This window comes from Perna viridis, chromosome 9 (genome assembly GCF_037379345.1).
Source record: "Perna viridis isolate PV_CMFRI_1.1 ecotype Kerala chromosome 9, ASM3737934v1, whole genome shotgun sequence".
Classification (NCBI taxonomy): domain Eukaryota; kingdom Metazoa; phylum Mollusca; class Bivalvia; order Mytilida; family Mytilidae; genus Perna; species Perna viridis.
The window spans coordinates 8527513-8544942 of NC_142453.1; the positions used below are offsets into that span (position 1 = coordinate 8527513).

General features: G+C 32.4%; 1 protein-coding gene across 1 annotated transcript in view; it reads left to right on the forward strand.

The window, feature by feature from the left end:
- The window catches only part of LOC148606562 (tricarboxylate transport protein B, mitochondrial-like), a 30400-nt gene that overhangs the window by 7625 nt on the left and 5345 nt on the right, over positions 1-17430 (forward strand). The window contains exons 3-6 of the mRNA XM_088544761.1: positions 9456-9538; positions 12041-12178; positions 14960-15180; positions 16605-16678. Coding sequence (XP_088400887.1) covers positions 9456-9538; positions 12041-12178; positions 14960-15180; positions 16605-16678 — 516 coding nt within the window. The remainder of the gene's footprint in view (positions 1-9455; positions 9539-12040; positions 12179-14959; positions 15181-16604; positions 16679-17430) is intronic.

Genomic DNA, 17430 nt, shown 5'->3' on the forward strand with positions numbered 1-17430 from the left:
GATTAGGATGATGTAATGATATATATGCACTCATTTATTGGATTTAAAAGAACTTATTCCGTTCCATGTAAAATTGTTTCAATCCTTTTTCCTTGAAGTCATTCATAGAAACATTTTATCAACAGGAATGAAGCCAGAATTTAAAGATACGTTTGTCAACTTGCACTCAGATGGATAGTCAGTGTTATGCTTCATTGATCTGATCTATATTATCAGTACATTTAAATTCATTAGGGCATTTTATTTAATTTTCAATTTTAAAAATACCATTAGATGTATGAATTGAAGTCAAGTAAAATCAACACAAACAGTGCCATTTTTCCCCACTGACATAAATTGGAAAGTAGTAACTGTCTCCACTTGTGTTAATTATAAGATATGTAGAATCACATCTAGAAAAATTTCAAAATTGACATGCTGAAGTTGTTGATTATGTTTCTTTTTATTTTTCAAAACAACAAAAACTTAAGTGTCATTTGGCATCTGTGTCATGCGAGAACAACGTTGCTTTCGACCAATGAGATTTGATAGGCAGTGGGAAACAATCGCACAACAACCAATCAGCTCTTTCTGTTTCGGCAAGTCAGTGACTGAGGACTTTAATATCTTTAGACAGAAGAAATATTTTTCTCACATCGGTCTAGAAGTGTGAAAAACTATTAACAATTATGTTACATTTATTTATAACATTGTAAACTTCCAGTTCATTTTTTTCTGATTATTTTTCAATTTTTATTTTTAGAAAGTTGCAATTATGTTTCCCCCTACCTACTTCTATAGGGGGGGACTTATTGCTTATGACCTGTCTGTCTGTCAAACTTTTTCAACTGCAAATCTTCAGTTATCATTAACTATGATTACTTAGTACCCATTCAGGGTCAGCCCGGTAATTATAATAAGCTATAATGGATTATATTTTCATAAATAATCACGCCCCGTGCCCCTTTTTTATACAATCTGTATCTTATTTAATATTTTACTTGGTTTTAGGAACTTAAAATTGAGATTGACTTTTATATTGAATATTATTGAATAGATAATAATGGTGTACCACTCCAATTAAATTTCTGTTCCCTTTACACAGGAAAAATTATTTCACATGATTTTCACATGAATTTCACATGATTTTCACCTGAATTGAGCAAATAAACTTTGTGATAAATTTCACGCTAAATTCAGGTGAATCGAGTCTTCAGATGAAATTCAAGTGAATTGATAACATGAAAGTCGTGTTAAGTGAATTTCACGTGAAAATCACTTTAATTTCATGTGAAGTTCACATGAATTTCATGTGAATCTCGATTAACATGAACTTCACATGAAAAATATTTGCCTGTGTTGTCTTGTTTCCCGCTACTTATTATCGCAACAAATGTAGAATATACAATTGAAGAGGATTTTTCAATTATTATTTTATATTTACAAATCTTTATGGCATAATATTGACATAAAAAATTGTGAAAAATTAGTGAATATACATTGTACAGCATTTTGTCTTTATTCGTAAATTATTATGTTGTGGCTTGATCTAATATTTATGAAGAAGTCAAGTTACCGGTACTGTAATAGAAAATCTATACTTTAAACTACAGTCATAATCTTCAATTTTGCTTTAGAGAAACAAGCTTTTTCCCATAAAACCTAAAATACATGTAGCGTGTCAATCATGATTTAATTAAATGATTGAAATAGCCTCAAGTAAATTAATGTACATAATTACAGCACAAATACTTGTATATTAATTAATGCTACTGTTTGTAATTAACTTTTTTGAAGGCTGTACCATTGTTTGTCAAATTTTGTCCCCTCATTTAAACAGATGGTCTACTAATTAGAGTGAAGTACACTTGGTCTACTAAGAAGAGTGAAAAAAAATTCAGTGTTTATTGTAACTGTCGTTATATAACCCGAATAATTCAGTCATTATATTCCACTCAATATCGATTGCTACACCGGCAAAATTATTTCACATGATTTTCACATGAATTTCACATGATTTTCACCTGAATTGAGCAAATAAACTAAGTGACAGAGTTCATGTGAAATTCGGGTGAATGGAGCCTTCATGTGAAATTAACATGAAATGTTCACATGAAATTTGTGCTTAGTGAATTTCACATGAAAATCATGTTAATTTCATGTGAATTTCACATGAATTTCACATGAAAAATATTTGCCTGTGTACATTAATGTGAGTCTGAGAGAATCAATGATGGTGAGGGCTTGAATTATTCGAGTTAGCCAATGTACAATATTCAAAAGTGGTGTTTATCACAGCTTTGAAATTATGTATATAATAAACAAATTATTTCTTCTGCTTTAAGATTCTCAGTGTTCTAGGATTCCTATTTCCCGTTACCCGGGGCAAGTGAAATTTGGGTCAGGGAAAGTTAGATACTTAGTTACACTTTCCCATGGCAAGTTGAAAAATGCATATGCTGTAAGGATTTGTTTTGTTCAGAAAGCAGTCATTGACTGTGGGAAAGATGATTTTATATGGATTTTTTCCCGAGGAAACCTCAATTTCTGAAATTCCTAGAACTCTGATTCTACAAATTATTTTGCTAAATATGTCATTACATTACCTATGCCAAGGAAGTAAATTTCTTTTATTCATGTGTGGAATATATCTGAAGTAATCATATGTAATTATGAAGTAATTGTGATTTCACAAAAGTAATAATATGTAATTGATTACATTTAAAACTGAATAATCATAATGTAATTGATTAGATTTTTACTCCATGTAATCATGATGTAATCTATTACATTTGAAAGTAATCAGCAGCAACGCTACACCCATTATGGTATTACTTTGTTAAGAGAATGATAATAAGTGGTTAAAATCCTGTGCCATTAATGGTGGTAGTGGTGTCTCCTTCACATTTGTGGGATTGATGGGTCATTCTAGTCATCTGTTTGTCTGTTTTGAAAGCACAACTCCTTAGAAACTGGGGCACCTAATTTCATGAATTTTTGTAGGTAGATAAAACTGGTATGGTTAAATAAAAAAAAATTAGGATTCACAACTGTACCATAAAACAGCCACCATAATGCTGCGCTGTGCAGCATTATAATTTTAACTGTTTGCTAACTGAGTTTTATTATGGCTACTATAAGGTTTTTTGTTAACAGCCTATTGAGATATGCTATGCATGTTTAAAGCACAGTTAATGTTTAAAATTATGGGAAAGCCAGCCCTAAACATGATAAAATGAATTTTCTTACCAAGAAGCTGTTCTGCAATAATGTAGATCAGCTAACACACTTAATATTTGAGTGGATTGTATAACTGTAATTCCAGATAGAAAAAGGTCTAGATAGTGACACAGTCCAAGGTCTGAATGTCACTTAAAACGTAATTAGCAATTAACCTAATTAACTCATAAGTCAGAATAATTTCCAGTAAATAAATATCTATGTTTTAATAATTAATTAAGAAACAATATGTATGTCCAACTGAGAACTTTGATCTGCCAATATGTTAAAACATGAATAATTACTAATTATCACAAGTTTATTGACTGTAACATGTATTTGTATAAAAAACTTATTTAAATCAGACTCCTTTCAGACTTAAGGTTTTGTTTGGTTTAGGCAAGTGTTTGGTTTATGCAGGTGTTTTGTTTAGGCAAGTGTTTTGGTTTAGACAGATGTTTGGTTTAGGCAAGTGTTTGGTTTATTGGTTCCAAACATAATGTTAAATATTGTCAGATAGTGACTTTAGAGGTTGTCTGGTTTCCAGTTTAAAGACTGTTTTCAATTTTTGACCAAGTATTCTAATGCAATGTAATTGAATTAGGGCAGTTAACACTTCATATTTAAACCTTGAAAAGACTTAGACTTTAATTTTAATAGATCCAGTCCATTAAAAACTAATAGTTTGATAAGAACATATTTAGTTCAATCATTGACTGTAGAAGAAATCACAAAATTGTTGCATAAAAATAACCTGTTTGCACCAAATAAAACCAACCATTACAGATAACTGTTTATATACACATCAAATTAAAACTATTAAGGAATCTTGATTTTTAAGGATCCAAAGTCTATTATGCTCAATACTGTAGTTAATTTCTTTGTTTGTTTGTTGGGGTTTAACGTCCAAGCAGCAATATTTCAGCTATATTCAGACGATGAACATGAAATTGATGATAAAATGAACATGAAATGATGATGAAATGAAAAAGGGACAAGGACAATGGGATCGAGAAATTTTGATTGCCACTGGAAATAGGGAAAGGTGGGTAGGATCGGGCAATTTAGCCTCCTGTGACGGAGCCCTATGGTTCCTACTCCAGGAGAATACCACAGTAGGGTTCTTTAACGTGTGAGGAACGTGGCATCTTTCCCTACACGGTGCACCACTATGGTTTGCAGTCAGGTTTTCCGTATTATAGCCTGACAACCCCAGCATGTAACACGCCAGGGGTACCCCATTCCACCACCTGGGGCACACATCCCAGTTGCTCTGTGGGCAGAGCGCCTTAGCCCCAGGCTAGGGTTCTGAGCACTATTTAGTCGCTTTTTACGACAAGCTTAGTGCTGCTGCAGGCCTATTCTTTTAACACCCGGACCTGCACGGGGCAATACTGTAGTTGAACAGTATAATACTGAAGTTGAACAGTATAATACTGTAGTTGAACAGTAGTATTTAAATACAATACAAGCTTTTCACTGAATATAGTGGGTGTACATTTATTCACTGTTATATAATGGGTGTACATTTTTATATTGAATATAATGGGTGTACATATATACACTAGTGTACATGTTTGTTTTTATTTCATATTTAAAAAGAAATTAAGCACATGTACCAAATATAAAATCAGTTTAGAGTACTCTGGTCAGTAACTACTTATACATATATACAGATTCTTGAAATTTGAGAAATTTCATGGCTATTTTTTTATACTTAGGCATTTTAAAAATCAATAAGAACCACAGAAGGTATATACTGTTTGGTAAGTATCATTGTTCAATAAGCTTATAAGTTTGAAAGATCTGGGACTAAATCCAGATATGTGCATACAATTTTTTTTTACAAAACATTAATGTTATGGTTATGACTTTTCCAGCATCAGTGTCCATGTTAAAATTTAATGTTAAGTTTTGTATTTATATCAGTTTAATATGAAGCACTTCTTCTTGGGCAATGATAATTTATATAATTAAGTATCACTTCTGTTCCTTAGTAAGAACTAAGAAACAGAAATAAATTTTAACATTTTTAACAAATACAGTGAAATCCTTTTGGACTGTAACAGTTTGTTTTGTTTAGACAGGTTAAGTTTTAAATAAGTTAAAACTGCTGTTTTACTTTTAAAGTGTCTTGTTTGGACAGGTTTTTGGTTTATCCAGGGTCTGGTTAAGACAGGTTTTTAATTAATTCAGGGTTCATTCCGGGTTTGGTTTAGACAGGTTTTGGTTTATCCATTGTTTGGATTAGACAGGTTTTTGGTTTATTTAGAGATTGGTTTAGACAGGTTTTTGGTTTATCTGGTGTTTGGTTGAGACAGGTTTTTGGTATATCCAGGGTTTGATTTAGACAGGTTTTTGGTTTATCCAGAGTTGGTTTAGACAGGTTTTTGGTTTATCTGGTGTTTGGTTTAGATAGGTCTCACTATATTTCACTAGTGAAGAATCAATGTACTGGTAGTTGCTCAGAGTGTTCTCAGATGTTTTTATATTTGGTACAAATTTATTGCTTAGAAAATTAAACCATAATCAATCAATCAATCAATCAGATAAACTTATTGATCAAAGGTTTGTGATAAATGTAAATTGTATTGGACAAGTTCCTTTGTACATGTAAATGTATAGATGTACAATGGGGATATTACTAAGCTGTACAAAGCTTTGTAATATCTCCATAAATAGCCTACATGCTATTAGGAAAAGATTTGACATAAAAATAAGCTTTATTTTCATCTTACAACAAATTTTAACCTGATTATCATAGAATGTAACTCTTCCTGAACTAAATTTCACTTGTTTTAGATAACAGGGAATGTAAATTGTGTAAGTCCTGCATGGTACTTGGTTATACATAATCAATTTTTAAAGAATTGGATTTGTTGGCAAATGTATGTAAATAGAAAGATCAAAGATGGGGTAATTAATTCTAGCAAAGAAAGTGATTATTAACTCACTTTGGTTGCTCAGTGTGATACTCACCTCTAAAAAATGTTTTCATGCACACTCCCAAATATTACTTTTTGGTTGCTCAGCATGACAGTCACCTCTCAGAAATGTTTTGATTCACACTCCCAAATATTACTTTTTGAGTTGTTCAACTTATTTCATATTTCCATGTGTTTGTTTTTGGTTGCTCAGTGTTAGTTGTTCCCAACTTCAAGAATCGTTTTCAATGTGACCAATCATCTTGAAGTTTATGAATCTACTGTAAAAGGTCCATTGTCTTAATCATTGGGGTAAACAAGACCCCTTAGTCTGTCAAATTATACCCCTACTCTATGAGTTGGTGAATCACCTTGTCTGTCTGTCATTCTCTCTGTCCGTCTGAATATCTCAGCTCCCAATGGATTGATTGATTTCAAATTTGGTTTGTGGCTTTATATAGATAGGATATGCAATTTTAGGTGTTGTTCGATTTCAATTTCTTGTATAGGGCAGGGGTATACTCGACAGGACAACCCATACAACTTCATGTTTTGGAATGATTTCATGTTTAGTCAGGTAGGAAGGTTTTTGGGTTTACCTATATGCTTCATCAGAGACAGGTAAAATTTAAATGCTTAGTTCATAAGTTACAAAGTTTTTCAAAAGAAATAAATAAAAAAAAAAACATTTGAATGACCATGACTTAATTGTCTTAATTACATGTAGTTGAATGAATATACACATTGGACAGATGCCATCTTGGATTTATAGTAGTTAAGGTAACAAGCCAAAACCATATAATGTCAGTATTGTGAAGTCACCATATTACATCAATAACCATCCCTATTTTGCAACCAAAAATCCAATTAAGATCGTTAGAAAAGCAAATGAAGACAGTTAATTATCTGTTTTTATTAATCAGCTTCTTTACATTCTATTTCCGTTGGACAAAATCAATCCTATCAAAGTTTTCCAATTGATTTTGAAATTGACATTAAAGGTCTTTTTTTTTTTCTTAACACTGTGCAAACGGAAATCAATGGAAGTTGGTTGTTAGTTAAACAGAGCACAAAATTACTAGGTTTATAAGACTGATTTAGGATATTGCCCAAGATATGGCTTGCTTCAGAGCTTTTATTTGTTACTAATGATACTGGCTGATATTTCTAAGATTCTAAGAGTTTTTTTTTGGTCTGTAATGAGAAATAGTATACCTTGTCCAAGTATAATGATTTTGTTTTACAGAATCAAGGTGAAATTGGAGAAATTCATGGCTTAATAATATTGTCTGTTTTTTTTATACATAGGAATTTCGAAAATCAATAAAAACCACCAATGGTATATACATGTATTGTTGGGTATGATCAAGTATCATTGTTCAAGTAAGCTTTTAAGTATGAAAGATCTGGGACTAAATCCAGATATATGCATATGAACTTTTTTTTTTCACAACAGCTGACTTTTTTCATCCCGGTGGGATTGTTGTCTCTTTGACATATTCACCATATCCATCCACGTTATATTTTACGGACCTGACTTAGGTATTACTTTCCAAGTTTCAGGGTCCAAGTTAAGGTTTCTATTTACATCAATATAAGGAGGTAGACCTAGTGTAAAGGACACAACTGTTAGAAATCATTTGAACGTTTTTCCCCATACTCACCATTTCACAGCAATCTCATGTAAGCATCAAAGTAACTCAGACTGGTTTCATTCTGTTTCAAAGGAAAGCTTGAAAGGCTTTGGTGAAATTGAATATGATAGAAACATATCACTGATTTCAAGAGTTATTTCCCTGACACTAAGTCTACTTCCTTAATATTAACCACTCATTCATGGGCAATAATATTTAGCATCACTGCATCACAATTCCATATTGCCCCTACAGTCAAAGTCTGTTGACTTGGAAATTTCTTGTAAAGAAATCAATGTGAAGTTTTCTAATTACATCAATTAAACACGCATCACAACTCACAGTTCCATATTTGTTTCATGTATATGCCTACACAGTCAAGGTCTATTGAAAATGTCACTATCAAATTGTATAATTGTGACCATGAATGTTATGAAAAAACTTAATTTGAAATTTTCAATGTAAAGTGATTTCATGTTAATTTAATCTGTGTGATTTTTTTCATGAATCTTATTTCACATAAAAATCACAATAAGTATGAATGCATGTAGAGGTCTCTTCCAAAAAAAAAAAAAACATCCCTTCAGTTATTGGAATGTACCCCTGAAAAATATTAGAAAAACTTGAAATGCATCATAATAATATGCACAATATACACTGAAATTATGATAGCATACAGTGTTCTAGAATTATAGAAACTTTTAGGTTGCCACAGGAAATCTCCAAATAATGATTAACTTTCCCACAGTTAAAGTCTGCTTTCTGAAATAAACAAATCCTTAAAAATTCCAAGCTTTCTACTTGCCAAAAGGAAAGTAGAACCTAATACATAACTTTCCAACACCAAAATAGCACTTGCCCCAGTGATGTGAAAGTGGAATCCTAGAACACTGGCATATTCAGGAAGTAGATTTGGTCTTCCATTGATTAAGCGACAGTCATCTAATGAGCCACCTTTGGTAGTTAACTGAACAATTGAGAAGAAGATATAAACTACTGTGAAAGTACTATTGTTTGTGGGGTACCAATATTCATTGATTCCCTGGGTAGGCCACACCACATTTGAATTTTGGTTCTGAATGAAAAGGAGATTTCCATTGATGTATATACTGAAAATCTCCAAACATGAATTCAAGAATCCACGAATATGTGTTTCTTCCCTAATCCACCAAAAATTGGTATCCATGAATTAAAGCACTTTCATGGTATTTGTTACTGTAAACGTTAGCGGTTGCTAATTTTTGCGGATTCTGTTAAGTGAACATATTTGCGGGTATCAATATTTGCCATTTCAAAAAATATTATTAGAGTTATATAGTGTTAAAAGTCAATTTTGCATGTACTATTTTTCACGGTTTTCTGTCCACAGTGAAAATAAGTACATCACGAAAATTGGTACATTTACAGTATACAAAATTTTGAATACCCGGTACTTATGGAATATGGTAGAAATTCTTCTCTTTAACTGTCCTGTTCACTTCCTAAGGTACTCCATCAGTGATGGAGGTTGTCTGGCAAGCTATTTTTTGACTTGGTACCATGCTAACCTTTTACATTGTAGGAGTAAACCTTAAGAAGTTGATCAGGTGATAGACATTTAGTGAAGGAAAAAACTATTAGACTGTCACTATAATCTTCATTAACATTGTATTAACATTTTTTTTTTACTTTCAGCAAATTTTTCTATATTTTTTTTCAGATTTGGTGCTTTTGAAGAATTTAAAAGTTGGTTTGCAGTAGATGGTGTTTTGTCACCTGATAAAAGATTACTATGTGGTCTAGGTAAGGTGGTAAAGATAATAATTGTCTGATGCTTGTAAAAGAGGGTTCAACATGATAGAAGTCCACTTGAAGTTTTCTCACAATAAATCTATTTTTATATCCCTGATCCAAAGAAGAGGGAGGTATACTGTTTTAACCTTGTCCGTATTTCCATGTTTTTATAACAATTTTTTCTGTTACAGTTTTCTCAGCAACTACTCATCCATTTTCCGAAAAATTTGACAACTTCCTGTTTACCAAGGACTATGTTAATTTTGGACTTGATATTATTGAAAGTTGAAAATTTTGTCACACTTTTCTCAGTAACTATTCATCACAGTGGTTTGAAATTTAACACATTCTCCCTGTAGGTAAGCCATATAGTGGAATCAATTTTCAGAAAAAAGTGACTACAACTTCCTTTTTTACTGAGGACTTGCTTATTTTCTTGTTATCTTGATTGAAAGCGAGGGTATCACTAGTGAGCCATCCCTCACAGATTCTTTGTTTTTATATGCCCAGAAGTATATTAGCACTGTTTGGAGTGAGGATTACATTGTTTTGTTGATCAGTTTGGGTGGATTTTTTATCTGGTTTTCTGTTGAAAAAGAAGACTGCCAAGCAGAGCCTAATATAGAGGGAGAAGGAGAAAAACTTCTCCTAGTTTGTATTCATTTCTCCCATTTTTCTTTGATGGGGAGAAGTTTTCTTAATAGATAAAATAGACAAAAGTTTATTATTATTTTTCAAACATATTTTACTAAAACTTCCTTGTCATCGAAATTTAGATTAGGCCCTGCCAAGAATTGACCAGTGGACATTTCTGCATTAAAAAAAATCAACAACTGTTTACACTGTCATGAATCTTGTTTTTTGCTATAAACAATATTGTATTTTGCTTTAAGCAAACGTTGATTTTTGTATGCAGTGTACTTCAACAAAATTAAGTCTTATTTTGGCATATTACAATTTCATAGCTACATCTCTCTCTCTAAAGGCTTAAAAATTATTTTTATGGGAAGTCTATAAGAAGTTGTCTTGAAACGGTCTTGATACTGATTCGTTGGCCTAGAAACGCGATTCTTGTTTGTAGATTTTTTTTTTTTGGATAAAGTGAGAAATCAGAGCAATCTCAACACCTATTAGTCTAGCTATTACGATAATAATTGAACATTAATGAATCATTTGTTCGAAGACAGCATCCAATTTCTGATGGCAACAAGCTTATTTAGGTAACATATTTTTCCGTTATCATGATCATTTTAGCTCTAATTTACTGTATGTAAGACTTTAAAAGTACCACAATTAGGTTTTATGTAACAGAACATTGATTAAGTACGGTGCAGAATTTGACCTGGAGTTGCTAAATAAAAAATATTGTAATGCTTGTACAACCAACTGCTTCTTGCCAAATCTATAAAAGGCGACTTACTAAATTTAAAATCAGACAGACAAGGTGATTCCAATATATTATGCACTTGTTGATTGGTCATATAATACTAGTGTTAATATGATTTTAGGCTTTACCTTTTAGGAACAGAGTTATTTTTACTGAAAATGAAAATCGATGTCTTTGCTGATATACATAGGTGATGTCGAACTATGGGAGTATGCAGGACTTCCTAGAACATCCACCCTGTGCCACCAAGCAAACAATCACTTCCCAATAGTCATTTTTCATATTAACGTAATGCAAGCCATTATAGCTAGTTTTTAAAGGGACGTAACCCACCAACAAAGGTTGGGGAAAGGAAGAACAGTAAACATTTTTCCTTGAAACCTAAACTATTTACACTTTGGTAAATGGTTTGAAATTATTCAAAAGTAACCAAGTACTTACCATAGCCACAGTTAGTCAAATAATTGAATTTGAAGTCTACTGCTGTCAATTGCTCTAATCAGACAGTAAACCTGTCTGTTTGGTTGGAAGGTTACTTCCCTTTGCTCAAAATTAAAAAAAAAACGAAGTCAAAGTCAGGAATATTAAAAAGGTTTATTACATACTTAATTTTCAACTGAATGATTTTGGGCCTTTCATGTTTCAGACCCCTGCATACATGATATTGTTGTTGCTTGGTCCCTATCAACAAGCATTTGAATCAATACCAGTATCACTCAATAGATAAGCTAGACAAGGGGATGTCACTCTTGGCTTTGTCTTTGTTTATGCTTTGAAAGGATAATCAAAGTCTTTTTATACAATGAATGAAGTCAAATATGTGCAAGGGATCTTATACATGAATACACACTTGTCATTTTGCTCTGAATGACCCCAGATTGTCTAAACTTTTGGCATCAATGAAACAATTTTAAATTGTGACTTCATTAATCTCTAAGTTGGAGGAGAATTCATTGCAAAAGCAATGGGCATATATATTATTTTCATCAATGGCGCCACAAGTGTAAATACGTCTTTAGCAATTACAGGAGTTCCAGCATGTTCAAATTTGTAAGAATTGAAATGAATTTCTTCTCTGGAAGAAACAGAATATTAATATAAACTGTTTCCACTGTCTTTTGTAGGTGCTGGTGTTTCTGAAGCCATTTTAGCTGTTACTCCAATGGAAACATTAAAAGTAAAATTTATCAACGACCAGACATCACCTAATCCTAAATATAAAGGTTTTTTCCATGGTGTTCGGGAAATCATTAGATCTCAGGGTAGGTACCTAATGTTATACAGTGAATTCTGTCTAAACTGAATCCCTTTTGGACTTCACATTGGATTTGGTTTAGACGGGTATTCAGTTGAGACTTGTGTTTGGTTTAGACAGGTATTTAGTTTAGATAGGTATTTGGTTTAGACATGTGTTTGCTTTAGATAGTGTTTGGTTTAGACAGATTTTCAGATTAGACAGGTGTTTGGTATAGACATGTGTTTGGTTTAGACAGGTATTTAGTTTAGGTAGGTGTTTAATATAGACATGTGTTTGGTTTAGACAGGTATTTAGTTTAGATAGGTGTTTGGTTTAGACAGGTATTTAGTTTAGATAGTGTTTGGTTTAGACAGGTGTTTGGTATAGACATGTGTTTGGTTTAGACAGGTATTTAGTTAAGATAGGTGTTTGGCATAGACATGTGTTTGGTTAAGACGGGTATTTAGTTTAGATAGGTGTTTGGTATATACATGTGTTTGGTTTAGACAGGTATTTAGTTTGTATAGGTGTTTGGTTTAGACAGGTATTTAGTTTAGATAGGTTTTTGGTATAGACATGTGTTTGGTTTAGACAGGTATTTAGTTTAGATAGGTGTTTGACATAGACATGTGTTTGGTTTAGACAGGTATTTAGTTTAGATAGGTGTTTGGTTTAGACAGGTATTTAGGTGTTTGGTTTAGACAGGTATTTAGTTTAGATAGGTTTTGGTATAGACATGTGTTTGGTTTAGACAGGTATTTAGTTTAGATAGGTGTTTGGTATAGACATGTGTTTGGTTAAGATAGGTGTTTGGTTTACCAAGGTTCTAAATACAATGGAATTAATATAAAGGGACTGTTACAACTGTCTGGTTTAGACAGGGTTATTCGTAGTTAGCCAGAGATGATTTTGAACTTTTTCAAATGGGTCCCCCTGAAGTCAAATTGGGAATTTTTGTTGCAGTTGGGAATTTTACGTGCACCATTTGATCAGTATTTTTCCTCTGACTCTAACCAATAACATGATATATGTTTACGTATAGAAACAGCTAAGTCTCTACTGAGATGGTACAGATGATATGATACTAGTACTACAACAAACTTGTATATGTTTTGAAACTGTTGAAATTTCTGGGGCTAGACACTTGATCAAACTCAAGCTCATAATGAAGGTCTATCAACAACAAATGACTTTGCTACATATTACGCCCCAAAGGTAGCATTGATAAAACAGTTTAATTATATTTGCAAACATATCCATCAAAAGATCCAACTACCTTTCTCATTAATAAGTACATTCACAAAATTTTATTACTTTGCAACTGCTTCCCGGAAACTGTGGTTGTATTGGAACGCGGAAACGGATTACAGACGGACACGAAAAAATACGAATTTAAAAATTTTTCGCTACCGGCAATTGGGAATTTTTTCAGCTGGCGGAATGGGGCCGCCAGGTGGCCCCAAATACTATAGTAACGTCATCCCTGTTAGGTTTAGACACGTGTTTGGTTTAGACAGGGTTATTCGTATTTAGGTTTAGACAGGGTTATTCATATTTAGGTTTAGACAGGTGTCTAGTTTAGAAAGGGTTATTCATAGTTAGGTTTAGGCAGGTTTTACTGTACAGTAAATTGTATATTCCTGATTTTTGTTAAAAATTGAATTAGCAAGTTTTAACCAGATTTTGTAGAAAGTCAATAACATGTTATTGTTGAGGCAAAGAGGGTATCCAGTGTTATCGATGAGGCAAAGAGGATATCTAATGTTATTGTTGAGGCAAAGAGGATATCCAATGTCATTGTTGAGGCAAAGAGGGTATCCAATGTTATTGTTGAGGCAAAGAGGATATCCAATGTTATTTTTGCGGCAAAGAGGGTATCCAATAATTCAGGGGTCCAAACTAGCATGGGTCTTGGCTCCAGGATTAAGTAAACCTCCAAATTTAAATTGTTTATAACTTTCCAATTCATTTCGATTAGAAGTTCAATATAATGGGTAGTTGTCATGGAGCCGCTCCAATACTTCTTCGATAGGGGTGCTACTGTAACCCCAACCTATTTATATATTTTGCTTTTGAAAAAAATGTAGACCTTTTCATATACTTTGTTAGAAAAAAAGAGACCCAATTCCATATATTTGAGGATTACCCTTGATTATGATACACTAGGTCATAAAATAACAATATTCATCATGCTTTTATTCTACAAATACTAAAATAAGTACAACTAATTATAGGACAAGGACGTTTTCGACTATATATTTAACTTGTAATGTCAACTTTATTGATTTATCAAATTATGTTCATTTTTCCCCACCTATTCACATATTAGCAAGCTGGAATATGATACCAATTCCATTGGCATGTCCTATCACCTTGTATATAGGAAGTTGGCTCTGCGAGATTCCTATTCATTCAGATGAGAAGTTCTTTGTAAATGTTAGTATATAAAACTTTTATGTCTATATATTTTAGGAATACATAGAACATATATAGGACTTACACCTACTGTTTTATGTCTATATTTCAGGAATATGGAGAACATATAAAGGCCTTACATCTACTATTTTATATCTATATATTTCAGGAATACAAGGAACATATCAGGAACTTACACCTACTATTTTATGTCAGTATATTTCAGGAATACAAGGAACATATCAGGGACTTACACCTACTATTTTGTGTCTATATTTCAGGAATACGGGGTACATACCAAGGATTTACACGTACTATTTTGTGTCTATATTTCAGGAATACGGGGTACATACCAAGGATTTACACGTACTATTTTTTGTCTATATTTCAGGAATACGGGGAACATATCAAGGACTTACACCTACTATTCTTAAGCAAGGAAGTAATCAAGCCATAAGATTTTTTGTTATGGAATCATGTAAAGAAATGTATAGGGGAGGTAACCCTGATAAAAAAGTACCAATTTTATTAACTGGACTGTTTGGTGGATTTGCTGGAGCATGCTCAGTTTTTGGAAATACACCTATAGATGTCATTAAAACAAGATTACAGGTAGGAATAAACTTTATCCCCTTGCCAACAAATTAACATATGGATATGTTAATTCTCTTTTTTCTGTTGGACCACTTCTGGTCTCAGGTAGCTCACCTGAAGTGTGAGGGGTTGTGAGTTTGATCCCCTACCTGCAGGTTGTTGTTTCTGTGAACTAGCACAATAAAAATCAGGCTAAGTATATCACACTAATACAAAACATGGTCTGTTTGGTTGAATAATTGTTCTCGTCCTGAAATGCAAGAAATATCTGAAGTTCCTACTAATTTTCAAGGTCATTGGTCAGTGGTCAAGATTATGGCATCAGAAGTTAATTGGGATATGGGTAACCTCATGTTGAAATGATGTCTTGTGATATGACTTAACATGCTCAAAGTAGCAGTATCCTGAATTGATTGATTTTGCTGAATGTTCCAGTTATGATTGATCAGTCGCGTGGTAGCTACCTGATGTTTTAGTAATATAATTGTGATAAACAACCATGTAATAGTAATTTTTGTGAGGATCTGATTTTTGCAATATTGTTGAAATTTTAGAAAATGCTATGTCAGGTATATAAGAGTTTGTTAATTGTTGTAAATAAATCAATAATTACTTCTCCACCTTGAAATCATAAAAGATTGCTTTATATCAAATCCTCAAAATGTGAAGTTTAGCATTTGGTATACGGTATTTGTTGTCTGAATTAGAATGCTGTGGAAGTACTATTGTTTGTGGTGTAGTTTTCATGGGTAGGCCAAATCATGAACTTAGGTTCCCAGTGAAAAGGAGGTTTCCATTGATGTGTATACTGAAAACCTCAAAACCACAAATTCAAGAATCCAGAAACTTGTGTTTCTTTCCTAATTCATTAAAATTGGTATCCACGAATTAAAGTATTTTCACAGTATCTGGGGCTGGGATTTTTAATAAAATGATTTTCTGTTTAAAAAATATTTTTAAAAAGAGTTTCCAGCATTTGAAGTGTAAAAATAAAGTTTGATCACCTCTGCCTCACAAACTATAGTCAGTCTGGTAATCTTATGAGACCTTTAAATTATCACACAAGGTAAAAACCTCCCTACTACAAAATTTTTATTTCTGTAGACCATGAAATTATTTTTGCTACTCCAAGAAAGACCTGTAATACAAAATTTATCTTGTTAATATTTTTCTCAAAGAACATTATAATTCAGTTTGAGGAATGATCGATCCCAAATTTATAGATTAATAGATTAATTAAAATAGATTAATCACGAAACCTTTAAAAATTGGATGTCACAAAAATTCTCAGTTTACAAGGTATATATTTGTTGAAAGATACTTTACTGACACACAAATTAAAATTTAACATGACAGCATGGTGCTCTAAAAGGTGGAACCACTGCTTTTATTGCACAATGTCAGAATTACTATAAAACAAACAATTTCTTATACTTTTTCAGGGTTTAGATGCTCATAAATATAAAAATACATTAGATTGTGCAATGAAGATATTCAAACACGAGGGACCAGCAGCGTAAGTAATATTATGAAAGTACCATTCTGTGGAAGAATTAGGCAATGAGTGGCACATCATTTTTTTTCTTTTGGTCTTTTTTGCATCAAATGTATTCTATACAGTTAGAAAACAGCCAAAAAGCATCTCTAACATAGATTTTTTTTACTGTTTTACCAGGAAAAAGTGCAGGAGCATTTTCCTGCCATATTTCCATAGTGCATTTTAACTAAATTTGACCTATTAATATCTTTACAAACACTTAAATGGTTATTTCTGGAGGTTATGATGTATTAACATTTGGATATTGCAGTAAGATCTCCTGGTTTTCTTCTTCATGTGCCACACCTAAGGCTTGTAGACATTTTGCTGATTCTTAAATTGAGAAATACTTAAAGTACTTGGTGTTTTGCAGTGATGTACTGTAAAACATATAAATTTTTGCGGTGGACAGAATCCTGTGAAACTGATTGGTTAACAGTAAATAACACAAATCATTTTGTGAAACCACAAATATGTTCATTTGACAGAATCCATGTAAAATGAAGTACTATTCTATGTAAGAATCATGCAAAGACTGGCACATCATTTTCCCCAATTTAGTAATTTTTGCCTAAAATATATTTAGTACATCTAGAAAGCAACCAAGAAGCTATTTAAGTTTATCCTAAAGCATCTGTGATGTAGATATTTTTTGACTGCTTATATAGGGAAGAGTGCAGGAAAATTTTCCGGCTAATTTTGTGCAGTGCAATTCAACTAAATTTGACCTA